Here is a 27,410-nt window from a genome sequence, read left to right on the forward strand (position 1 = left end):
GCAGTAGAACCTAGCAAAGCTGTATATGTATGATTATTAAAAAGAATAAAAACTTTTATGAAGAAATCAAATACCAGTGTATTTTATCTTCTATTTTACTCCCTCCTCCAATAATAAGCTAAGTAAATTATCTGCTAATTCATACTAAGTAGAACTGCTTTTTTTTTTCAATTGCAGCCCAAACTCCCAAGGTTACAAGAAATTCAGTCAGATAAGAGTCTTAATTAAGAACACAATGACTTGCAAACATTTCTTTGCAGTTGTCTATATTATCTCTGATTTAATATGCTCTGTGCCCAGCTAATTTGCTCCAGCTCCCACCTATTACTTTGCAGAATCAAAGAACGGCTGAGGCTGGAAGGCACCTCTGAATGTCACCTGCCCAACACGGTGCCTGAGCACAGCTACCTGGAGTGAGTTGCCCAGGTCCACATCAGGTGGTGTTCCAATATCTCCAAGAAGGGAAACTCCAGACCTTGAGCAACGTGTGTCAGCACTCAGTCACCTTCACGCTTCACAAGTATTTCCTTGTGTTCAGACAGAACCTACTGCATTTCACTTTGTGCTCATTGCCATTTTGTCCTCATCACAAGAAAACGAATATTATGTACTGGACATTGCCATCAGCTTGAAATAACATGATTTTCATTCTCCAGGAAGCCCTGTAAGGCAAAGTAGAAATCTTGTGTTTGATGTGTATTTGTTGTATGTGCTTGGCCGCATCTTGAGTACTTTCTTCAGTTTTGGGCTCTCACTATAAGAAAGACATTGTGGCCTTGGAACATATCCAGAGAAGGGCAAGAAAACTGGTGAGGGGTCTGGAGCACAAGTCTTATGGGCTGAGGGAGCTGGGATTGTTTAGTCTGGAAAAGAGGAGGCTCAGAGGAGACCTTACTGCACTCACAACTGAACGGAGGTTGTGATGAGGAGGGATTTGGCCTCTTCTCCCAGGCAACAAACAGGACTGAGAAAAGGCCGCAAGTTGTATCAGAGGAGGTTTAGGTTAGACACGAGGAAGAACTTTTTTCTCTCAGAGAGTGGTCAGACACTGGAATGGCTGCGCAGTGAGCTGGTGGAGTCACCGTTCCCGGCAGCATTCAAGAGGCATCTGGATGAGGAGCTACAAGATATGGTTTAGCGCTTGTGGTAGCAATGGTGATGGGGGGACGGTTGGACTAGTTGATCTTGCAGCTTGTTTCCAACTTTGTGATTCTATGTTGTATTTGCAGCCAGTCCAGCACAGAGGGAGGAAGACCATGGAAACAAGCAGCAGCTCCAGGGCAGCCCCAGGGCAGCCCCCAGACCGACACGTGCGGCCCGCGCCGGGGTGGGGGGTGGGGGGAGGGCGGGGCGGGAGCGTGTCCGCAGTGCTGAAAGGGCGGCGGTGTCGCTCCTACTCAAAGCGGGGACAAAAATCCATTCACTTCCATGCCAGTGTTTTGGATTAGATTACAAAGGAATGAAGAAATAAATAAATTAAAGCCAACACCCCGCCACAGTTCTCTAAGAAGTCTGGACTCGGGGCTGTCTCGCACTAGCTTTTGCCTGTCTGCTGAGGATTATCAGGTTTTCTGTGGCTTTCACAGATTATGTCTTTGAGACTGAACCATTTGAAGAGACACGATGTTATCAGAAAAAACAGGTCACACCCGCAGCCAACTGCCAGCGGGACATATCTGGCATCATCTTTATTCATCTTCTGAGTAGCTACAGATACTGTTTATTTCTGATGGAAAATAAAACCAGGAACTTAGCCACAGACCACAGAGAAAGGTAAATTCTGCCACCTTTCTACACAGTGATAAGAAAGAAATAAAAGAAGATTATTTTCAAATCTTTCTGTTGCTCCTTTTTTTTTTCTTCTTCATTTAAACTAAAAATGTAAAAGGAAAACAGAAGTAACCGGATATGGTACAGATGCTTATTGTGTGCTCCTCATACAGTAATCTGACAAGTGATTGACAGTAGGCATTTTCTAGCAGCTAGAAAATCGCCTGTACTACATGCACACATACACAGTTGGCAAACCCCTTCTTTGTGGCCTACAAAGCTGTAGTCTAACAGGAAAAATCTGTTCCCCATCTCATCACTGAAGTTACATCCATTCTGCTCATTATATCTGTATTCTACTGGGAAGAAGGCCCAAGGGAACACTGCATACTACAGCATAAACACTTTGAGATGGCCTCATTGGTTTTTTCCCCCTCTGTCAAGAATGATATTGGGGGAGGGGGAAAGGAGGAGGAAGGAGATCCGTTACTTTCAGGTAAAACTTTAATATTATGTAACTGGTATCAATTATGGGTAAAATCAGAAGAGTCAAATTCACATAAGAGCAGTTTAGCAGGCACTTAGACAATTTGGCCTGACATTTTAAAAGAGAACCCATTTATTTTCAATAGGAGATGAAATCACACTGTGAACAATTACAAGTCTTTATCCTCTAAGGTTCATCTCCAAATAAAAAATAAAATAAAAAAAAAGAAGAAGGACTTTAAAATGTTGTACTGGCACTTGTAGGCAATGACGCATAAAGCATTCAGGCATCCATTTGTCTTTCAGTGATTTATGATACTTTGCTTAACTAAATAGCAGAAAATCTTCTACGCTTTTGAAATTCATCTTCACCATTTCCTTCTCAGTCTCAGTCACAGGTGTTGTTGACACTTCTGGGTTAGAATCATTTTCTCTGGTTGTGGGTGCACTGCCCTTCCTCCCATGCTGCACTCAAGCTATGCGTGTGCTGTGAGAAGGCCGTGTCTTTGACTCTGAGCATTTTTGACTGGGTATTACAGACTTTTCACAGGATTTCAGTTTCCAAGTTTCAATCAGTTTTTCTACTACCGATCTGCACGTTCTGTCTTATTCTCTAAGAACAGAAAAGTTTCAAGGGCAAGAGAGTGAAAAAACACTTAACTATGACTTCTATCAGCCCAATTCCTCACTTCCCCTTACAAATGCCTCAGGAGGTTTGTAGTCATAGTGGAAAACAGCTTCTCTTTCAGCTACAAATGACCGAACATTATTTACACTCTCCAGCAACACATCTGTTGCACATGTTGACACTTCGTATTCAGGTATTATTCATCCAATTAAGAGCTTCAAAATTCTACCTCACCACAGCTGCTGGACCCATGCACAGGTACAAATAGATTTTTGGTGTGTGCAGTTTCAAAACCCATCCTGCTGCATAATCTGCACTAATTAGCCTACAGGCTCTCATTTGTTTTGTGGACACGAGATTCTGTCTTTCATCATTCAAGTAGTCGACTACTTTTTCACCCCCAGAAGTACCTGTGATGCAGCTGAGCAGAGCACCAAGGGGCTTGCACAGCAAAAGGAAATTGAAAACCAGGATTAGATTTCAGCTGAATTAAGTGGCTCTGTTGTGACAGTGGTTTTTCAAAATACTTCATAAATTTTTCTCTCCCATCTGCAAATCACCGCTTATTGCTAACATATTTTGGCATGCTAGCTGCATTCTGCCTCTTTGGAAAAGAGATGAAAAACCTCTCCAGGGAGCACAAATTTCATTTTGACTTTCCCTCTCTTCCAAATTTTTATTTGGGAGACTCCATACTGCTCAGCACAGTGTACTTTTACACAAAGACTAGCATTAGGATTATTTCTTAGGGCAGCAGCAACACTGCATTCGATCACAATTTGTCCTCAGTGTATGCATTCAAGGACCCACCCCAGTGGGGTGACCCACTGTTAGCATTGCTGTGTGCTCTCCTCTGAGCTCACCACACAGCCAAGACCACGATCCACAAAGGACCAGAGCTGTTTTATTTCTTTAGACGTAAATATGAAACCAAACTACCCTGGACAGCCCTTACACATGTAGTGCCTCCACCAGATCTCACACCTTCAACCATCTCCTCTTAGGCCACAGATATAGCTTCTCCTCACCTCCCTCCTCTGCTCCTGATGCTCACAGTGTCCCCCAGCGCTCTCCAATGCAAGCAGAACAATAACATAAATCTGATTTTAAAGGGTTTGGGAAGACCTTGGAAAGCACAGTGGCGTTTGTTGGAGTTGTAGTGCCTCAGCTGAGAGCCGGCCTGCACGCAGTGCGGGTGCCCCAGATCTTTGGCACTGCGGTGGCCAAGGAGACACACACAGAATGGGTTCTTTTGGCCTTCAGAAACGTTCCCTGAGTTTTCAAAGCTTATTGGCACCGGGCACTAGACAAGTGCCAGACAATATTCCCATCTTCCTTTCCATTAAGCAAGTATGATGCAGCAGTTGGATGAACAGGCACTAACCCAACTTTAATGCAAACTATGCAGTAATTCTAGTGTCTCAAGCTGCATGTTTCACACCACTACAACTCCGAGATGTACTCATTTTCCTGTAAGATGCAAAAGTGTTGAGAAAGTGTTGTTTTCCCAAGGAAGTTCCCGTGGAGGGTTGGGGACCCCACAGGAGCTCTGTGTGTGGGGCAGGGGGGACCTCTGGTGGTGGCTGTGCCTCTGCCCCAGGTAACAGCGGGCCCCCAAGTTATTTCTCTCATTACATGAGCTTAATTCACTTGCTGTGTGAGACATCGGCACATAACCCGATACGGAGACACACTTTATCATCCTGGCCTCCAGCTATGAGCACGAGGCACCTAAAAATAGAGCAGCGCGCTCTCAGTAATATTTCATTAAATGCTGTCAAACCCCCGATGCTGCCTGCCCAACCACAGAAATAGCAGCTGCAGGAAGGAGCTCACCTCTTGTCAGGTTTAACCTGGATAACACAGCCCAGCGGAGGAAGAAGTTGAGATGTCCTCTAACTTGCAGACCAGAAGTACAAAAGTCACGGCTGATCCCTGGGACCATGCTGTGTTCTACACCATGGGGCACTTTTCCAGCTTTGGACTGCACCAAAGATGCAGTTAAACTAACAGTCACCACCTCCTCACACAGATGCTTCATCTGTTTTAAGAACCCCACTGGCTTCTCCACTATGCAGTGAATTTGGAAGTCACCAAATGCTGCCCTGTGATCGGCACCAAAGCTTCCATAAGCACCGTGCCCTCATGTCAACGACCTGCAGAGTGTGCTCCCAACTGCCCCACGTGCTGCCAGCTGGACACCACCACGTGCCTCACCTTTATTTATTGGGACAGCCTGACACACACTGTGGCCATTTTTACCTCCTGTATTTTTTTAAAACTACTGAATTATTTTCTGTGCTTGGGTCCACTGTTTCCTCAAAACAGATGTATGCTGTCTCAAGCTGAAAGCAGTATTTATAGGCTCGATATCTATCTGATTTATTGACCTAAAAAATCCTACACCAGGGACAGCCACAAAGCCACGTAATATTTTCTAAAACCGGCTCCTGGTTTGGAGTCATTGTGATAAGAGGAGCACAGCCTCCACCAGCAGCTTCCCAGTATGCAGTTGGTGCATTGCTTCCAAAATCAAGTTTAATTTTTAATCCCTAGATCAACTTCCCCAACTCTTTTTTAGTAAAACAAAATAATGCCAGAAAACACATCGGTTTCTTGGAAAAACACCAATAATTTGCCACTTTTTCCTTTTTCTTTTCGGAGAACACCAACACAGAATGCCAAACACCTACCCAAGTGAAGATCTTTGCTTACTACAGAAAAACCAAAACACTTTGGAAACATCTTTTTTGCCCACTCAGAGCACCACTGCGGTGAGCAATACACAGTATTCCTATGACGATGATTTCTATGACAGACTTATGTCTCACCTGCACAAGGCCAACACCTGTCCCCTTACATGTCACGATGCCCAACAGTCCCCTTACACGTTGTCTGAGACGCTGCAACGACTTTCATTTCCCTGCAGAGCCCTCGATGGGAACCATCAAAAAGGAGCCAACGGATCAACATGCCCAGGGCTGTACTCACCGGCGTGCTGCTGTCCGAAAAGGTGTTCATGCTGATGGAGCTGCTCATCTTGTCAGAGGACAGGGAGGGCGGGGAGGGGCTGCGCTTGCCCAGCTGCTCGGGGCGCAGGTCCTGGCGCTGCAGGTACTGCCGCCATGCGCGCTGGATGCTGGGCAGACAGCAAAGCACACAGTTGGTGAATGCATCCACAGGAAGGGTTTATGCTAAGAACCACTCAGGTTGGAAAAGACCTCCAAGATCGCCCAGTCCAACCGTCCACCCGTCACCAACGTTTCCCACTACAGCATGTCCCTCAGTACAACATCTAAAGCTGGAGGTCTGATCTTTCTGCGCTTTGTTTTGAAAATTATCATGCACTGCTACCCTGTGCAGGACTTCCTCTGTCACTGCTAGCATATCTTGAGATACTTGTTAAGTAGATGGAATTCTTTATTACCTCTGTTGGCCTTGTATTATGCACTCCTGGTGTATCTTGGGATGCCTGTTAAGTAGATACAATTCTGTATCTCTAATCCTTAAATCACTTGTGCGAGTTTAAATCTAAGACTGCACTTAACTCAGCAATTCTCTCACAGCTTGCAAACACAGAGGAAGACAATTATCTGCTTAAAGGAACGAACAGCGTAAAAATCTTACGTTTACACCAGTAATAAAGATTGTAATACAGACAAGGTTGGCCCTTCAGAGCCAGCCCAGCACCCTCTGAAATCCACCTCCCACTGCCAATGGGACTTAAAACTGCTCCAGAGCAATGTATGGGAGTACAGCAGGAGCTCTGCTTCCAACCCCTGAGCTTGGACTGTGAGGAGGAGTAAAGCCAGCCAAGCCCACAGCCCCTGAGCATCTGCCTGGGCAGGGTTCTGGAGTGCTTTCCCTGGGCTGCAGCTCGACAGGTGGCAGTGCGGCACCACCAGAGATCCTTGCTATCAAATCTGTGCTGTTAACAGCATGGATGTGAGAGGAAATGATGGAACAGTCTGCCAACCCCATGGAAGAACAGGGCTAAGTTCCGACCCGAGACTCCTCTGAACCACGGCAGTGCAATGAGACTGAAATGTTCCTTCTGGGGATTTTTAACGTTTGATTCACTGGCAGCTGAATTCAGCAAAACCTTCACCATGCCTGGTGCTGGGGTGCAGCACCCTGACCTCGGTGTGCTCTCAGCTCTGCAGAGCTCCCTGGTTGCTCTTCCAGCAGCACAGTGTGACCCCGGGGGCTCAGCACCAGCCCAGGCACTCCTTGCTGTGACCCTCAGTCTCACTTCTGCTGGCACTTTGGAGGTGTGAAATACAGACCATGCTCCTTCCTCCTGCAGGGAGCCTTACAGATGCTTTCTGGTGCAACCCAAAGGATGCAAAACCTTCCCTACAGATGTTTATTGTCCTAGGAATACTCTTCCCACTTTGCCTTTGTAGTAAAGGTGTCACTTCTGCTCTGAGTTCCACAAGCAGGAAAAAAACCCATACAGCCCCCAGATGTTGCTGCTCTCATGGCTCATCAGCTCACCTCATGGCTCTCTTCAGCTCTCTGGCAGGAGGTTGTGTGGAGGTGGGGGTCAGCCCCTGCTCCCAGGTAACAGCAATAGAGGTCTCACGTCGTGCCAGGGGACAACGTGCATTTTTGAGCAATTTGGATTGGTCAAGCCCCACGTTGTTTTCATAAACAGCTTTGAGATGGACAGGAATACCAACTAAAGCCCCCAGCAAATGCCAGTGGAGGAGCTTCCAGTAAATGTGTTTTGCTTTAAAAAAGAATTTGCATCTTCACATCTCAAGCATTTAATACTTCACATCACCTCAGCTCCACGCTCCACTGCAAAACATATACCAGTAGTATTTACATATTTATGCTTACATGTATTTTCCATTCTAAAGCACGAGAATAAACTGAAGTTAAGGTACAGCTACCCCTCTCAGAAGATCTCTGGGCTTTTCTTTTCAGTGGCCTTATATTGGCATGTCTAAAAGACACTGGCTGGATTTTAATTTGAAACTTCATGTCCTTTTAATATTTTAAGAAAGCATTAATGTTTTAACTGCATGTATAGCACATTAGGTGCAGCTTTTCAGTTGAAAGTGAACTTCAGTATGTACAAGTATGCTCCACCCTGACAGCTCAGAATTTTGCCAGTAGCTTTGGGGCTCAAGCACAACCTGCTCTGTGCTCTGCTTCATTATACTTAGAGTTGCACAGACATATGGGATGGACACAAGCTGGGTTCTGAGGTTCAGGAATCTGACAAACTCAGCAGCACTTAAATGCAGAAAGGACATTCCTGGTTACTCACATTTTCACTTTTGTTTCCAAGGGCTGTAAGTTGATACGATATTTTTCAATATTATTTTCCTCATCCATGGCAAGCTGATGGCTACGAAGCAGAAGAGAAAATGGGTTTAGTGTGTCTCAGGATGACACTTTTGCAACCACCGTGAAGTAATTCAGAAAACTTGACAAGATCATACAAGAGGCGCTCGTTTTCATGTGTTGCTGCCTCTTGGGGAAGGCATCTGGATCCCCACGTCCAGCCCCACCTCACTTAACAAGAAGTAGGAATTTGGACACAGTTCCCAGACTGGGGCCTGCTTGAGTCCTTGCAGCTTTCTGCACTGAACCATCCAGATGCCAGCCCCAGAGACAGGCACACCCAGCAAAGAAGCTGCTGCTGCAAACAAAACCACTGGCAAATATAGTAGATATTCTTGCTAAATTAACTTTCATCCCTGGGGCTACATTTGAAAAGCCGGAGAGTAAAATGGAAAGTAACAATGGTAATGCTGGCAGCAAATGAATTACATCAGCACAGGCCATACAAGAAGATGAAGAAAAATTCTTTGTGATATATGGTGACTGAGGAGTCGGTGCTGCAAACCGATTGCTTTGAGAAGGCAATTTTAAAATGCTACAAGATAAAAATCAAACATCTCGGGACACTGCTTTGGATGGGATTGGCAACATAAATGAAAGAACTCTGCACGAAAATTTGTAAGATCAGACCCCAGTCTGGGGAGTTATTTTGAGACTTTAACTGGATGCTCAATTATATCACCAATCAGTGCCAGTTTTCAGAAATTATCCTCCTGTAACTAAAGTAAGGATTGTTTGTGGACTAGATGTGAGATCTTGTAGATCCAGTATATGGCCAAGTGAAAAATATACGTACAATAAAAAACACACGTGTGAGATATAGTGGAAATCACACCTTTACCTTTGAAGCGAGTATTTGCCATCATTGACCTGTTCCAGGGTGTTCTGGAGCCTTCTGAGCTCTTCCTGCAAGAAGAGAGAGAAATGTTCAACAATGCTCGTGGGCTGAGACTGGAGATCCCCCTTCAAGCTCCAACCATTGGGCCCAACCACAAAGCACAACGTTCCCTCAGGCAGCGCCTTCAGGGCACGCTTCCCAGTGTACATAACAGCTACAAAGAAACCAACACCTTTATCAATATACCCAGCACGTAAAGATCAGACCTACAGAAAAATAATAGGCAGAGTGAAAGAGGAAAGCGTTCCTTTGTTTGCTAGGTGTGTGGCTGCTGTGATTTGAAAGATGGTCTTGGGAAGAAGCGATGAGCATCGGCTCATACCAAATGGATTTCCCTTTGTTCTGCAATCAAACTGTATTTAGTTGCACAATTAAGAGAGTTGCTAGCTGAGATTTAATATGAAAGATAGATGAAGATAGCCTGCCATCTTCACCAGGGTATTTGCATTGGATCCTGCTTCAATAGAAGAGATGCCAAGAGCTGAACTGCAGAAGTAGATGGGGTTCCCTGCATCCACACTACGGGTCCAGGAAAAATCCCTCATGAATTTCAGCACAGACAAAGGGCTTAAAAACTAAGTTGCGTTTTTCTAGCAGTGCTATACTGTGTTCAGAAGGGGTGGGAGCTGAGGGATGGTGGAGATCTGTAAAGCTCTGCTTTAACCGAGCTAAAATTGAGAAGCACGCAACGTGAAATGCAACAAAAACAATTTAAATACATATGTTTGTTTTAAGCAGGTGCAAACCTAGAATTAAAGCAGATTACAATCCACGTTAAGTTGTTTTCCCATTGCCAGATCATCTCTGTGGGCCACCAAGGCGGTTCACTGCAGGATGGGGAACGCTGGGACACGCTGCAGAGCACAGCCTGTTCTCACAGTCACTGCACGAGAAGAGTGTTGGTCCCTTCCCACCTGATTTACTCATAAAGGTGCATCTCTATCCTCTTTTATAATACATAATATAAATATATTGCCCCAGAAATATCCAACTGGCCAATAATGAAAGCACACTGGGAGGTGGGAAGTCCATGAAGACACAAAGATGTCAACACATGGCTTCTCTTATCTCATTACCTTGGGAACTAAATGGAAAAGCAAGAGCTACTCAGAGGTAGGGAAGGGGGCCTACAACCATCTTGCACGGGGATATGGGATTCTCAGGAGATTAACAATGAAAAATGAAGATATTTTCATTACCCGAGATGAATCCCACACTTTTGCTTCCAATGCCACCATCGCAGTCGCTGTGGCCCAGTGGATCTGGCAGTGCTTTCTCAAACACAACCGATTTTGTGAAACACAGAGCTCTCACCTGGTGCTTTTTAACCTTGCACACATGTGATACAGAAGCCCGGCTGCTCCCCCATAACCTGCCACTGGAAGCCATCCTCAAACTTCCAGGGCTTTGCCTTTCTTTTTATGCTCAGTTTTTCCTGGCACATTAAAAATAAGCAACTTCCAAAATTGTCTTCCTTGAAACACGGTTTGGTTCAGAAGATAACCTTTATTCTCCCATATTATTCTGCCGGTCATTTTTTCAGCGTGTCCCAGAGCACTGTAAGGTAATTTAGAATGTGAAAACAATTTGCAATTGACTTTATATATAGCCCTGGGTGACAAAACCTGCACAACTTACATAAATCATTTCTTGTGTTTGACATCATTTTCTATTAACCTAAGGGTGAAGACGGAACAAAAAAAGTAAAAACTGAATCAGTTGTGACATTTTTGACTATTCAGCCTTTCAATTAAACATCACCAGCCTGCCTGTCTAAAAGCCATAACATAAGACAACTACAAAAGGGGCACAGTAACGTTTGCATAATTGGGAAGAGAAGGAGACATAAAATCCATACTAATTTCAGTTTTGCGTCATTAAACATGAAGCATTGATTATTGCTCCTTGCAACCATGGCTGTGGCCCAGCTCTGCTGCTGTGCCCGGACCCTGGGTGGCACTGAGCAGGGGTTGATGACAGCAGCCAACTGGGAGATGTTTGGCACAGGTCACACCAGGAGCGACCCAGCTGCAAGCTCAGGCTTGGGAAAATTAAACTGGAAGAGATCCACGCTTCTGTTGGAACACGCGATGAATTACGGTGCCTCCATAGAACCTGGTAGAATGTAAACACACTGTGAAATTTATTGCAGTTTCCATTTTCCTACTTCAGTGGAATACAGATGTTAATAGTACTCGTTGGAGCTGCAGAAACATGTATAATCATTAAGGCTGGAAAGCACCTCTAGGATCATCAGCCCAACCGACCCACCTCCACTGTGCCCCCTGAGCCACATCCCCACTGCACTTGGGGCTCCCCAGCTCTGCCACCAAAGACAGAGAGGTGACTTCTGCACAAGGCCACTTAGGAAGGAAAAAAACATTTCCTGGATGTTTCTAAGCCACGCATACCTTTGGGAAATAAATATTCAAACAATAAATGCACCGGTCCCTAAAGTCTGCTTTGGAGAAGTTTGCTTCCCAAGGCCAATATTAGCGTAACATCTAAGGGAAGAATTCTGCAGATGCAAAGTCATGCCTAAAGAAATATCTACCTGGAATAGCAGGCTGTGAGCCTGTGCTGTCGCTGTGCCCAAAAACACCCATTTGGGTCAGTGGAGCTATTTATACCCACAGGTTTGTACCAGCACAGAGAAATCAGGGCAGAGGCCACGTGTTAAAAATTAATGTTCAGAATCCTTTTTGGACACGTGTGCCGTTGTTGGAGCATCTCTGCCTCAGAGCTCTGCCTGCTGCTGTACAACAGGGTTCCCTAGGGGGCAGAGACAGAGGTTGGGGCAGAAAGCCCCCCAGCACAGGAAAACCCCAAAACTGCAGCAGTAAAGACCTGTTTTTCCAATTTATAACCAAGGGCAGTTATTCAAACATATCATAGAATCATAAAACGGCTTGGGGTGAAAGGGACCTCAAAGACCACCTAGTCCCAACCCCCAGTCAAAGAGGCTATGCTCAATCCTTACCCAAGCTGCAAGATGTATTTTTTTAAATTCAAATATCACGTTACTCGTGTCCTCCTACCCCACTGTGTCATTTACAGTGCCTGAGAGTGCCAGGAAGGAGCTGTGGAACCTCACCAGTCTACCTGCTGGGCTGCAGCAGCACCTCTATGCACAGCACCTCTGCCAGGCTCTGTTTGATCATCATTTTTCCCTGCAATGCCTCACTGAAAACCAACTCCCAGCCTTATAATGGGATCGGGGCAATAATCCTTCAGCAGAAACACGTTTTGCTCAGTTTTCCCAGGAAAGACCATGGTTCCCATGTTAAATGATGCCCCAGCACGGGCAGCCAGCAGACCGCCTGCATTAATTCATACATTTCAGTGGTGTGTAGAGCCTTCTGTGTCCCATTTAAGGGCTGGAGCACAGCAGCTAACACAGCACCCTGTGCACGCTGAGCAGTCAGTAACAGCAGTAATTAAACGTCAGACGATGGCACACGCTCCATATCTCAGAACAAAAAGAGACAGCAGACGATGGAGGCTGTTGCGTATTGAGGGCGGGAGGGGGAAGCCTTACAGGGCAACCTAATAGGGAGCACTTCAGCTATGAATATTCAAGGAAAGTACATTAAGTGCACACGATTAACATAGCTGCAGGGGCTCCGCAATGCACAGCTGTCAGAGCTATTTACCAATCACACTGAAAAAAACCACGCCATCTTCGGAGTCACCTCAGTCTACTTCAGCTGCAGATACAGATTTAGGAAGAAAATTCTTACAAGTACCTTGTCCATTTGGTTGTGATACCTCCAGGGAAGGAGCCCTTGTTGCTTCCTTGTACATCAGGATTAGTTAAAATGGGCTGTGGTTATTAACCACTAATTAATAGCGAGCAACTTCAGACTCTTGTATCACTCCTGCAGACTCTTTAGAGTCCTTCAGCTACAGACATTGCTCCAGTGGGCGCAGGGCAGTGAGCGTGTGCCAGCTCTGCCCACACACCCATCCTTCCCCACCAGCCAAAGCCCAAGGGCTGTTCCCAGAAGGATTCACCACACCAAACGGCAAATCAGGCCAAGGACAGGGCTGGCATCACTGATGCGACTCAGGCTGGAAGGAGGTGAGCAATAATCAGAGCACTGCCGGGACGGGCGCTGAGCATCACAGCACTCAGGTATGGCAGGAAGGCAGCCAGGAGCTGAGGCACAGAGCGTAGGGGAACAGCAGCCATTAGGCAACGAACTCCAGCAGCTTAATGCTCATGTTGCTGGATACCAGTGAGATATTTTGCTCATTTCCTATGTTACTGAGAATCAAAGTTATCTCACAGAACTGCTCCAGTTGAGGAGCTGCTGGGGCTTCAAAGGCTGGAAGCCAAGGCTGGGTTGTGGGCAGCTCCTTCGGTCCTTCTACTGAAAACCTAGCGAGGCAGAGATGGAAAAGCTTTATTAGAGCAGTGAGTACACTGTTCTGCTGAAGATAAACTCCATGCTGCCTCATTTCTCAGTTTTACTCGTTGCTGGAAGTTCCCATGGGCTGTGATTGCCTCATATTCCACCGGATACTTCACACACTTTAATACATGAATCAGTAATGTTTTCATTTTCTTCACATAACCTCCCTCCTTCTCTGCTTATACCCTAAAGACATACTATCTAATTGCTTCTCTTCTCTATATTGTAAACCATGATGCTCTCTTCTAATCGTTGTTAAATCAAGACAGGACTTGATACAAAACTAAGTGTGAAAGCAGCATAGAGACCAAACTGCTGGAAGCCCTGGCCTTCAGACCCCTGAACTGAGCTGGTGCCCAATCCTTGTGCCACCATCCTGGCTGCACAGGACAGCTGATATAATAAGTACTCTCCTGAGCATGGTATAAGGGCAGGAGGGAAACACAGCAATGCTGTGACATCTCCCAGGGAACAGGAGCACTGACAGAACGACCCGCTGAGCTCTTCATTTTCTGTGATATCAGTAAATTGTTGGGTTTTTTTCCTTCCTTCACTTCTGCCCTCAGGAAGAGCAACATACTGCACCATGGCTGCAGAGCTACAGCAGCTCTGGAGACCTCACCCAAGGATGAACCCCACTAAGAAGCCAAGTGAGATTCCTTGAAAGCCTCTTCTTTCTGCTATCACTGTGGTCAAGGTTTCCAGCAGCACCACTTCTGCCTCAGAATACACACACTTCTAGCTTCTGCCAACAGAACAAACTAGAGAGAAATAAGCCTCTTGACATCTTGGCTTCTCTGCAGCTGAAGTGCTTCTGAAACTGCATCCAGACTGAGCACGGAGTAAGGAGGTCTGAACAGTGTGAATGCCATGGGAGAGCAGGGAGAGGAGTCTTAGAGGCAAGCCAAAAAATGCAAGCATAGATACTTTGTACACATGTATATATATTGTCTGCTGTTCTCTACCCTTCCTACAGTGAAAACCCACACAGAGCTGGAGCTGTCACAACAGCACAGCAGGAAATGGGTTTTCAAGGCAAGTTTCCATTTGGAATGAAAACCAACAATCCCTATGCCCTGGGTTACCAAGTAGTACCTCACATTTACAGCTGCCAGCCTTACCAGCCCTGGCTGCCACTGGACAGCCCTTCTTTTAGTTTTTTCACAAATGAAGGACACAGATCTGCACCCACTGGAAGAAACCCACACCATCCAAGCCACCCCATCACCCTCTCAGATTTTCATTGCAAGTTACACTTGCATCCAGCTTAATTTTGAGAGAAATATGATGAGATTGCAACCAAGCCAGGGTGGATTTGAGCACGCCAGGAAGGGGAAAGCCAGAGGAAAATTTGACATGACAGATCCATCTTCCATAGTCCCAGCGGAGGTTTTGTTCCCCCAGAAAAAGTAAGTGGCTCTTTTTATAGCTCATGTGCCTATTACTTCTAACGACAACAACAGATGACTGTTTTAAAACTGAAAAGAAAAATAGTAATCCAATTTTCAGCTTTTCAGCATGTGGTTCTGTCTACTAATTTCCACAAAAGAGAAGACGGATTCCTACTTTAGGAATCAGAAGGTTACCGTACAAAAAACACACATCTATTATAGAAATGCTTTTTACACTTCTGCACATTTCAGCACGGGCCATGCAGGATGCATCTGGTCCGTAACCAAAGGTGATGCTTTTAGGAAAGCATGCGCCAATATCCATCACACTGCACTGTGGCAGCACTGAGTACACAGTCCTCATATCACCAACTTCACAGCGAGTGCCTTTGCTTAGAGAAAGCACACGTGGGTTTAATGGCTGGATATTAAGAAACATTTCTTCTCCAGAAGAGTGGTGAGGCATTGGCACAGGCTGCCCAGGGAGCTGGAGGAGTCACCGTCCCTGAGGTGTTTGAGGGCTGTGGAGATGTGGCACTGAGGGTCAGTGGGCATGGTGGGGTGGGCTGGGGATCTTAATGGTTCTGTGATTCTGTGAGTGCCAGGAAGCTCTGTCCTCCACCGCCGCACACATGGGGATGTACATCCCTGGTCAGGACTGGCAGTGAGGACATCAGTGAGGCAGAAGCATCAGCCACCTCTGAGCCACCACGAGTGATCCTGGATGTGTGGCCACCACTTCCCCACTCCTATTTTTGGGCAACTGAAACACTGTCACTGCAAACTGCACGAGGCAGAGGCACCAGCACAGTCAGCTGGCAGCCACGTGGCGTTCCGGACTGACCCAAAGGAGAGCAGCTGCAGCTAAGACTTGAGGTTCATGGAAGATCACGTGCTCTCACAGAACCATTTCCTCTGTTATGATGAACTGCAGATGGAGCAGTTCTGATTAGGGTCTTAATCTTTATGTGTATTGTAATTTCCACCACGCACTCTCTTGTTTGTCTTCAACATGAGAGATGGCTTTTCCAAGCTGATAATAATGAAACTACTCACTCATTCTGATGCTTATAACTATGCAAACACACTAAGAAACCTGCAAAAAAAAAAAACTTATTAATTTGCCAGCTGTGCTGTGCTCGCTGGAGACTGCAAGCACAAGTCATGTCAAAGCTCCTGCCTTACCTTCCTTCCCAGTCCAGCATCTCTTGATTACAAAATATGGTGTTTCCTCCAAGGGCAAATCCCTCCAGCAGGACAGCACCTGCATCAGCCAGCCAGCCAGCATCCTCCAGGTGCTACACCCCAGAAGACCCAATCTCAGCTCTCTTAAATATATCTACATCATTTCCATTTCAAGGGTGGGCATAAACATGCTAAGAGGTCAATTAAATCTGGAAGATTAGCAAAGGGCTGCCTAGGCTAACATGAACCCCACGGTCCTTCTTGAATCCCAAGCTGATGGCATTTTAGGGTTATGTTGGCTCTTTCCTCAACTTCTCACAAAATGGATCCATTTGATTTAGCAGGGGTTGCTCTTCTCCCTTGTAACCAGCTTGCTATACAGAAACCAGATAGCAAATTCATCCAGGTAGGGACCCTGCGTTGATGGAACAGACGGAGCTGTGTGAGGTTTCATATCTGTGAGCACCTTGCTAAGGAACTTTTTTAAGCTCCTTCAGAAAGAGATGTTCTACGTCCCCACAATTCACCCCAGTGTGACAAGAACATCTGCACTGTAACTTCAGAAGGGCTCACAGCAGAACTTCCTCTAACTTTTGTAGCACTACTGGGGACCACTATAAAATGGCAACAAGATAATTAGACAAATAATAAAGATGCTCCCCTGGCAATTTCACAGGTGAAACAATCCAATCTCCTCCATCCTGCCTTCCCAGCTAATCACTTGTTAAGAGTCATTAACACAATTGTTCAGACTACTGTAGTCCCCTTATAAAGTGCATATAATTTACAATCCCATTAAAAAGATGGGCACAGGTACAGCTCAGAGGCAAATTACAAAACTGTTCAGTTGTGCTTTTAGCACACGGGTTATAGCTAAATTAATCTGGAGAATTAATCAATCAGTCAGTCAGACAATCGCAGAGCAGGTTTCAGAGCAAGTACACCCATCTAATCAATCTGATTTCCTAAAACAAAATCAAATATAATCACAAAGGGTGGGATACACTCCAGTCAACAGCAGAGATCTTTTCTTCTGTTAATAGCAATGTAAAACAAGTACAGCAAGAGGGCAGAAGGGACACAAAGTTATTTCATTTAAAAAGCCAGGATTTAGCTCGTATCTTACACTAAATTTCTGCTATTACTGAATGCTATTGAGCATTCAAATTCTTTCTGTTATGGTGCTGGAGGACACTAAGCATGTGGCATTTCACAATAATGGACAAGGCGAAGGCAGTGGACCTTGAAAAAAATTGTAATGAAACAAATGTTTGCCTTCATTCTTACTATCGGCTTCAACCCCCAGGATGTAGAAGCAGCACCATTCCCTTCAGCAGAGTGCTTTAATCCAGGAAAGTGACCATGAGAAGGTTCCAAAGCAGCAGCAGAATACTTTGGCCTTTGTCTGAGCTTCTCTAAAAGCTATGTGGGGTCTGGCCAAGGTACCTGAGGTACACCCTGTATACACACTGTGCAATATCTCCCACAGCAGAGCTTCAGGCAGCTCAGGTATGAGTTTTTCATAGGAAAACACTTCGATTCTATTAGTTTTCAACACAATCTTAGCATTTGAGCATGTTGGAGGTTAGAAAAGTGCACTTCCAGAGCTGAAATTATCAAACTTCCCAACGTTGAAGGCTGTGCATTCTTGCTCAGACATCCCACCCCTCAGCAGCACTTCACTTTCCCAAGCACTCTCCATCCATCTGTCTTTCCCAATGGCATGCTCAAACTGCTGGGCTTTCTCACAGCACTTCCAGGAAGGAACCTGAGGTGCTCATGGCTCAGGGGATGCCACACAGCTGAAATTCTGACCGACTGCGAGGGGCTCCATGAGGAGCAGCTCATACAAACTCCTTACAAAAGATGAGCTTGACAACGCTTCCAAAAGTTCACCTACTCGGAGCCCATTTAAAATGAACACTCCTCCAGCTGTTGGATTTGAACTCTGTTTTGAGGTTGGAGATGAGCCTGGCAAATACCCAAGGACAGAAGTCCCCAAACCCTGCACCCAGAGCTTGGCTCCAGCCTCTCTCCCTCCTGAGAGGAGCCAGAGGCTCCGCATGCATTTAACAACGACCACGTGCACGTGCTGCACCACCAACCAGGAGAGAACCAAAACCCCACTGCCAAGCTTTGCATTACAGGCAATGCAGCAAAGGGTGTAAAGGAGGAGGATGTATGGCAGGAGCTGCTGGGCTCAGGGGGTGCTCTCCTCTGAGCTCCTGAGGAGTTAAATCTAATTTCACATATACTGCAGATATCTAAGATGATGTTTTAATTGAAGGCGGTTGCTTAGCAACTGCATCCCGTGTGCAGCAGCGATGCTTTTCACCTGGAGCAGATAAACATCAGGATGGCACTTTACAAATCTGATGAGCGGCAACGAAAAGAGCTGCCTACAAAAAGTTACACCTCTAAACTGATACCCACCGGCAGGAAAAGCCCAAAGAAACTCCTCTGTGGGTTGGCAGAGCTCCCTTCTGCTCCCAGCCAGCCTCAGTTGCTGCTCACCACTGGGGTTTATCAGGAGTTGACAGCATCGGCAGCACTTTCTTACTTGGAAGATTTTATCACAGTTGAACATAATGATAAAATCCGGGAGTGCTAGCAATCATGCACAGATGTTTTTTTCTGAACAGGACTATGATTCTTTGAACACCATCCAAAAAAAGCACATTTTCCAGAACACAGAGAAAAAGATTTCCTCGTAACTTCTGTAATTGGGCATTACTGCTTGCAGAGCTGCCCTACACTGGCCTGCACGAGCTGTTAAGAGCTGCCTATTGGTGCTGCTGCTGTGCTTCCTACAAAAGCCAAGTTCTTGAATTGCTCGTTTCCAACATCTCTGCATTATAACATTATAATGCAAACATTTTATCCTCATTTTATGTTAACATTTTATCCTACTTCAGCTGTGTTTGGTGCTGCCTTGTTTTTGACCAGAATATCGCTAAAAAAATATTCAGACATTGAAACTCCCAGTCTTAGCAGAATAGGTAGAAGGAAATCTTCCACCCAAGATGCAGCCTGGAGTAAGAAACATACAGCTCCGTGCAGTCACCTAGATCAGACAGCTATACCCCAAATCTGTCCTAATTACAGAGAACAATCAACACCTGCATTTCATGATCTCTGTTAGCCCCGAAAGGCATTCCCTTCCATCTGTGCCACCCTCAGACTTGAGGAGGGTAGGAGAGTGAAACCACTGCATCCCTGCACGGGAGGCTGGAGGGGTGCCAGGACACCCTGGTGGGATCCATGGCCACGTCTGCATCAGCAAGGAGGGAACGGAATGGGAGCAGACCCGCCCAGCCAAAGCCACAGCCCCAGCAGCAGTCTGGGCCGTTGGGGTTGATAACCCCATCACTCTACCTGCAAACAGCCATCAACGGCTGTCAGTGCATCTTCAGCCACGACAACCTGTGGGCCTGGTGGTGAAACGGTTGGGCTGGATGATCTTAGAGGTTTTTTCCAACCTTAATGATGCTACGAAATGCAGTCTGCGCAAGATGAGGTGTTCCAAATCCAAGTACATTAAAACAGGGCAATCAGGAAGTAGGTTTCAAAAGACACCCTCCTGATTCAAACCAAAATGCTCACACAGAGGCACCAGTGTCAGCCTCAAGTCCTGCGTAGGTCTGGGGCATCGAGATAGAGAAGATTTATGAAGTCAACAGGCAGCATTTGGAGCAAAAGTAATAAATGCCTTTTTCTTGGTGCTAGCACTCCAAAGCCGGAGCAGAACGATGGCATTATTTCCAAGGTTTATTAGCTCTTCAGTTATTACATTCCCTTGCATCCTTGGCTCACCCTCCTGCCAGCTGCCTTCTTTGCTGTGTGAAACCCTCAGCATTAAGCACAATACAGGTTCTCAATGTTTAATGCGTGGCTGATAGAATCCCACAGCATCCAGCAGAGCCTTTATATAAAGGGCACCCTATAAAAAACTTAAATGCAAACAGAACAGCAGCATGTGAAACCGTACGATAGAAGCCGGTTGCCTTCGGTCTCTGAAAGCAGAAAGCCACAGTTTATATGAATAATTCAAAAACAGCCTCAGACAAATGATCCCAGGTCTGTAAGGAAATAGTAAAACCTCTGGAGTCTGCAGCTCTTTTTATTACAGCCTGGTTCATGCTGAATGCTGTTTTCTCTGGGGTTATTTTTCACTCTTTTTTTTTGTATAAACGAACAGTCAGATAGGATGTTCAGATAACATGCACAGCAGACCCCAGAGAAATAGTTTCATTTTATATTCCTTTCTGACTCGTAAATTATTCATCAACATGAAGCACGCAATTGGGTAAAAATTAAAAATTGGCAAATTAGTTTTCATTTGTTTATGTTAATTATTTAGCATTCTTCCTTTTTATTAAAAAAAAAAAACACAGAGTGAGATTAGCCCTGTTCTGATGGGCTGCTCGCTCCCTAGACAACACACAAATTAGCATTGCTATGGCTACTTTTATGTAATGACTACAGAAATAGGATTCCACTGCCCAGACCTGTTGCTGAGACATTGTGGCATATGCTGGGTTTCTTAATTGCAGACAGCCTTTGGATATTTTTCAACAGTGCTTTGGAAAATGGGTAGTTGGGTCTTGATGAACAGATGAGGTCAAGGACCATTTCCACAACCGGTCCAAGCTCAGCGTACCTCTTTGCACCCAGCCTGCAGGATTGCTGCCTTCACATTTAGACTCAGTCACTCTCCTTTGATGCCAGGCTTCAAAGGAGCAGGATCTCCTCCATGAGAACACCTCTAGCTGGATTTAACTACAGATGGAAGAACCTAAGCACTGAGTGCCACATGTCACACGCAACAAGAACCCACGGGCTGAACTGCTGTGGGTTTCCCAGCCATGCACACAAAGGTGTCCACACATTCAGAAATACTGCCATTATGGCTTCCAAATCTTCGGGTTTTTTTCCTTGAAGGCATCCCACCAAGGCCCAGGAAACAACCAGCTCAACCAGTCTTTCTCTTCCCAAATATTCATAGATCTTTGCAAGATAGTGTCTCCCAGGGAGTTAGGACGAGAACTGAGAAATAAAGCCCAAAAACCCAACGCACAACAGAGTTACGTCAGAAGGAATTTTCCAGCACTTAATTTGAGCATGACATATAAGGACGTTGACTAAAAGCATTTTTGAGGTCTTTGATTTCATTATTTCTAGGAATTGTGACATCTGTACAAGCTCCGTGTTAATCCAGTTACTGCGGATTGATCCTCAAAGCAAACAACATTGCTGCTGCTTTTCTGAAGAAATGCAGCACGTTCCTCCCTCCAGCTGTGCTAATTAGGTTGAGTTTGGAGAAATAAAGAGCAGTAAGCACTACCTGCTTTCAAGCACCCGTTTCAGCAGCAATGCTGTTCCAGGCCCTTAACCCTGGTGGGATGAGGGAAGGCACTGCTGCAGAAGGGCTGTGATTTACACTGACTGCACAGTAGCATCTTCCTTCCTTGCAGCACTGCTCCATTTTCCCCTGGGAGCACAGAGCCACGCAGGTCCTTGCCAACACCACGAATCTCTGCTCTCACTGTGACCGTATGATCTGCTCCCACCTAAGCTTGTTTGTCCATGGCTTGAAGGCTTTCAAACTCATGACAGAAGCTTCTTCCTCCAGGATAAAAATCAACATATATGCCCTTGGAGAAAAGATGCTGTTACTGTTATTTCAGTGCTGTTCCCTAAACACCACATGGTCTAAGATCCACGCATCAGTCCAACCCACAGCCCTGCAACTCGACATGCATGTGCATCAAGCACTCAGGGTACTCTGGCTGCAAGCTGAAGAGAAAGGCAGAATCATTAAGGTTGGAAAAGCCTGCTAAGATCACCAACTCCAACCCAACCATCCCCACCGACAACATCCCTCAAAGAGCCCACAGACATGCTTCTGGCTGGGAATGCAGCCCTTCTCCCTCTGCTTGGAGACCAATGGAACTAATCAAGGTCCAAAATGCTTTTCATGAAAATAAAAGGATTGCTCGTACACAGTAAGAACAAACCCAAGAGCATTAATGAGCAGCGTACTGTAAAGGTGGTATAAGAACACTGGAAAAACAACTCATCCTCCCCCCTCTTCTTTAATGAGGAAGGAGAACTTCCATCTAACTAGAAATATACTCACACAAATTAAGTTTTGTGTTAATTTAGACTTGGCCACCAGGAAGCAGATGCATTCAGAAGACAGAGGTAATTTATGAACCCCAGCAGCCTTCATTGCAAAGTGAAAACGCAGCTTCAAGCACTGCGTTGGTGGCACAAGCCTGGACTTGTGTAAATACAATGGCTTAAGGAAAACTAATGTGGAAAAAATGTTTTCATACACAAGATTCCATACACAGGTAAATTTTAGATAGAAGTTCACTTTTGAAGAGACCAGTTATCAAGGTCTGTTCTCCAATACTATGGAAAAGGGAGGTTCCCCCAACTTACTGTTTTTCCAATCAGTTATTTGAAAATAAAATTTCTATTAATTGCACTAATGATTTACCCATTAGAAGAGTCACTGGGGCAATGCCAGCAGAAACCCTTTTCTTAGCTGGCATAATTGGTGCTGTCAAGGAGCAAGACATAAATAATTAGTACCAGAATTCTGTAGAAGTTATTTACACATTTGGGCCCCAAACTGAAATTATAATAACCAACACTAATTCCCCAAATGAATTCACAGTTTCTCGTAACTCTAGAAACTGGGTTGTCATGGTGAATATTTATAAGGTTGATAAATCAGAACGACCTGATGGGATGTGTTCTCATTCAGATGCCTGTGATGCACAGTAGGATTTTTATTTCTCCCACAGAGTGGTCTGCAATGAAGGTTTCCATTGCCCAACAGCTCCTGCACAGCTCCTCTACAAAACCAACCTGCAATAGTTTAAGCTGGATGGCTGCTTGTGAACTTGAGCAACCTTGGACTCAAGAGTTTGGTTGACTTTCCTCTCCTTCTGTATATTCCTGAGACAACATCCCTGCACCAAAGGGGAGGTCCCCAGCACAAGCATACAGCTCTGAGCATCAGCTCCACGTTTCAAAATGGAAACATTAATAATTTATCATTTGGATTACCAGAGCTGCCTTATCTATACTTCCTTGTGACTAAATCTTAGTACACAGAACTCTGTGCACATCATTAACAATTCCATTCTTTATATTTACAGCTACGACTGTTGATAGGAAAAACACTTCTTTGAATGCTTTATTGAGTGATTTCATTTAAATTAACACCTTCACGTGAGCCCCAAGCATCTCGCCTCTGAAAACCAGAGCCTCTCTCCCTGTCTGGGGAGTTCTGAGCTGTGGAAGTGACCACCTCCGTTTTTAATGTCAAAACGGGTCAGCACACACACACAGAATCCTTGGTTGAAAGCTGTTCTCTATTAATTTAGAGGGAGATGAACATATTCACAATGGGATTCTATTCGCTGCCCTCCTCCAAAGTCCTTCCATCTCTGCTCTGTCCCAGCAGGATTCATCACTGCATACATCAACACCATGACATCATTCTTTACTATTTGCTTACTAGTTACTGCTACTGTCTTTTCTCCTCCCAAGCACCGAGTTAACATCCCACAGAGCTATCCATTCCAACACTAATGCACTATCACTGATCCTCTCACACGCTCACCTTAGTGCCAACCATCTTCCATGTCAAGCACAGCTTCCCCCCAGTGAATGCACCGATTTAAATTCACCGTAGGGCACTTTCTGCAGACACAACAGCACTGTGGCCAGTCGGGTTCCGACAAGCTCACCTGGTCACCCGTAACCAACCACTAACCGTACCACTAACCCAAACAACGCAGCCCCCTGGGACAGCTTCGGCACCTCTTATTTCTGAAAGTCATGGAAAGATGGAAGAAGCCCAGGCAGCCCAGGTAGTGCACTGACAGGTGCTGTACAGAAAATAAACATTCAGATACCTCCATCGCATTTTTCAGAAGCATCACCCAATTATTCTTCACTGTATCTTCCAATGCTGACACTTCACAGTGATAATTAGGTGCACTTACTGACCTAAACTCAAAATAAAAGCCCATTTCTCAGGACAGACTTGCAGAGAAATTAGATTCTAATAAGACACGTACACTTTTATGAAAGTGGTTCGAAGGAAAAAGGAATATTGAGTTTGTTAACTTGCATCATTTAATGCACTGGTACATCTTAATGGCAGGGTTACAAGTGGATAATCATGCTTATTTTAATTAAAAATCCAAAGAGAAAAAGATCTCTTCCTTCATTATTCATCATTCACCAACCTCAGCAGAGGTACCTGTTGCACTCAGTGTTATGTACAAGCAACATTTTAGGAATAACAGACTTGTAGACTTCAAATGCCAGGGAAAAGTATTTCTTAACCATGCAAAATTTGAACTGCTCGCATGTTCCAGGTTTCTCCATTCTGCTTCAAGCCTGGTTAAAAAACAACCACCAGAACACCACAGCTCTGTCTTTAAAAAGAATGAATTTCATTTTGCTCAGGAAAAAGGCAGTGTATGCAGGCAGGAGATGAGGGCTTTACAAAGCAAATAGAAAGTAAAGCTCCACTTGAGATCCCAGTGTCATAACTCAAGATTCAAGACCAGATGGGAAAACACAGCCTGTCACTGCCCTAGATCTGTTCCGATCTGGTTGACCAACTATCATGATGAATTCTTATCGCTGCCATCACATCATGCTGCAGGGTTATTTTTCCCACCCCAAAGGTGGAAAGGGCCAGACAGAGACATCCTGCTGTTGTCTTTCACATGCCCAACACGTTTATGCTTAAAAAGTTCCCAATGGATTTGATTTTTTCCTGTAGCTCTGCTATTAGGAAACTGATTCGCACATATAGAGGAGCCCCAAAAGAAACTAGAAACAAATATTTAAGAAGTGTTGAACTTCTTAATTTTTTTTTTCCTATTTCAGCTCAGAGTTTTAAGTCTGAAAATAAAAAAAATTAAAAAAGAGTAAAGAAGAAAGGGTTCAGTATCTTATCAGCTGTTGAGCTGTTCTCCAAAGCTGCTCACTGGTGCACAGCTCTGCTGCAGGGCTTCTGTGAACACTCCTGGTTGTTGGGGTGGGATTCATGGAGACGCTGCAATGAGAGGGCAAGGAGTGCTGTGGATCAATGGGATCTGAGAAAACCCCAGCACAGCTTGTTTGCTGTCACACCATCATGGTATTAGCAGGAGGCAGATTCCTCTATAGGAGCAGATCCCTAAGATGTGCTCACATCCATTAAGACTTCACTCCAATCTTTAACTGTTTGTTTGTTTTCAAGTAATAAGAAAACATGTAGTGGTGTTTAATGGACAGTGGAAATAAGATTACCTCCAGAGCAATTACGTTCTGGAGTTTGCAGACTCTGAAGAACAACAGAGAGGATAAACACACCACCAATGCTGGAGGCATAGTAATGTTGATCTCCTCACCAAAAGACCCCTCCAAACCCTGCTCCTCAACGTGGAACAGCTTCATCCGGCTTCACTTGAGCTGATCCAGAGGTTGTTTAACACCTCACATGTTTCTGCAGGGCTCCATTCTCAGGAAGAGCTCCTTCTCACACACAGCTCAGAGTCTCGATGCTTCCTGCCCCATCCCTGCAGACACTCACAGTCAGGGCCAGGCAGGTCCTTCTCATACTTTCAGTTTCCTTCAAGATTCCTTGAAAGGCAGATTGAGCAGAGCAGGAAATTAAGACTCCATCTCCCAACCATTACAAAATCAGATAAAATTAAAAGAAAAGAAGGAGAGAAGAAGGAAAGGAGGGAAATAAAATGAAATCACAGTGTTGTATAAAAGAACTTCACATATTAAGCAGCCCTGGGGAAGATAAGAACAGCCTGTTCATTTTAACACCGAAGTTTATTGCCACTTCAAGGAAGGGAATTCGCACCTAAGCCACAGATTCCATTAAGGCACAAAGGCATGAGAGCTGTTCTGAGAGTAAACCTGCCCTGCTGGAGCTGTGGTGGGCAGCCAGATGCTCCCCAGCCCTCCGCAGTGCTCCTAGTGATGCTCTCCTGGCAGCCTCCAAGCAACAGCCAAAGACAAAAACCACGTCCCAATTTAATACATTCTTGTAAATACTTTGCATTTCTTTCACTGAGTGATGAGCATCAGCAGAAAGACACCTGAGCATCGTTAGCAAATCAGGCAGGCAGGACACGTCGCCTCCATTCCCACTAATGAGCCTATTAATTTGTACTCTAAAAGCAGCTTCGCTGGTCAATGAGGAGAAGAGGGACTGAAGTCTTTGATACAGCACTCACAGCCAGACAGTCCAGAGGACACTCATAAGGGCTTGCTTTGAGACATCCTATGCAGCTGGGACTTCCATTTCATTCTGCTTTGAAAGATGCCATACAGCTGCAGCTTGCATGCTGTGATAATGGCCATTTGAGTTTTGGATGACTTTAAAAAAGAAAAAGAAAATATGCCAGAAATACCTCTCTTCACTCACTGAAAACCCCCAGGGACAGCATCATACTTGGCTGTATTGAAAAATAATAGCACTGTCTTGCTCCAGAGCCACCCCTTTCTTCAAACTAAACAAAAATGCTGCAATAATTCTTCCAGGTAAAAGAAAAGCCAAGTACTTGTTGACATGGAAATCCATTTCCTCCCCATCTGGTGGCACTACATAGGTCCTCCCCTGTAGTAGCCTCTACTTTAGGTTCCCAGTGGTAAAATGGAATGACTGAACGCGTGCCAGACAGAGCACAGCGAGGAACCTTGCATTTCAGTGCCCCCAGCTGAACGGAGAAAGGACAAAAAACTCCACTCACCAGAAGCTGGAAATTTCCTGTCATCAAAAAGCAAGACAGACCCTGTCAGATCACACATGAAAGCACCTGCCTGGCGATACGCCTTCTTTTCGAAGTGCTTTTGCAGCGCCTCCAATTTTTAAAGGTAGCTCATTACAAAGACCTTTCTCAGCTGAGCCTGCAAGTGTAACATCCAATTTTCACCAGGTTTAATGCTACAGACAGGTAAGAAATACTGCTATCATAACAGAACCACTGCCAAGCTACAGCAAGGTCACGGAAGTGAACTTTATTGACTCAAAATCTGCAGAAAAGGTCAAATGGTCACAAGGAGTCACATCCCTGCAGACTCAGATCGTGCGTGTCTATGTACGATGGGCCGAGGGTAGAAGCTATAGTAAAATGTTATATAAATGTTAAGTTGAAGATGCTGCCTTAATGGTATGGTTACCTCCCTGGAAACTGCAGTATTAACAGGATATATCTGTCAAAATCGGGAGATTCAGGCTTGGGAAAAAA

At 45.1% G+C, this 27,410-nt stretch overlaps 1 protein-coding gene across 1 annotated transcript in view; it reads right to left on the minus strand.

The window, feature by feature from the left end:
- Positions 1-5,466: 5,466 nt before the first annotated feature.
- The window catches only part of IQCJ (IQ motif containing J), a 35,797-nt gene continuing 13,853 nt past the window's right edge, over positions 5,467-27,410 (minus strand). The window contains exons 2-4 of the mRNA XM_031555016.1: positions 9,081-9,145; positions 8,163-8,243; positions 5,467-6,023 (exon numbers count right to left, since the gene is read on the minus strand). Of these exons, the coding sequence (XP_031410876.1) occupies positions 5,741-6,023; positions 8,163-8,243; positions 9,081-9,145 (429 nt within the window). The 3' untranslated portion in view covers positions 5,467-5,740. The remainder of the gene's footprint in view (positions 6,024-8,162; positions 8,244-9,080; positions 9,146-27,410) is intronic.

The sequence above is a fragment of the Meleagris gallopavo genome, chromosome 11 (assembly GCF_000146605.3).
Source record: "Meleagris gallopavo isolate NT-WF06-2002-E0010 breed Aviagen turkey brand Nicholas breeding stock chromosome 11, Turkey_5.1, whole genome shotgun sequence".
Taxonomy (NCBI): domain Eukaryota; kingdom Metazoa; phylum Chordata; class Aves; order Galliformes; family Phasianidae; genus Meleagris; species Meleagris gallopavo.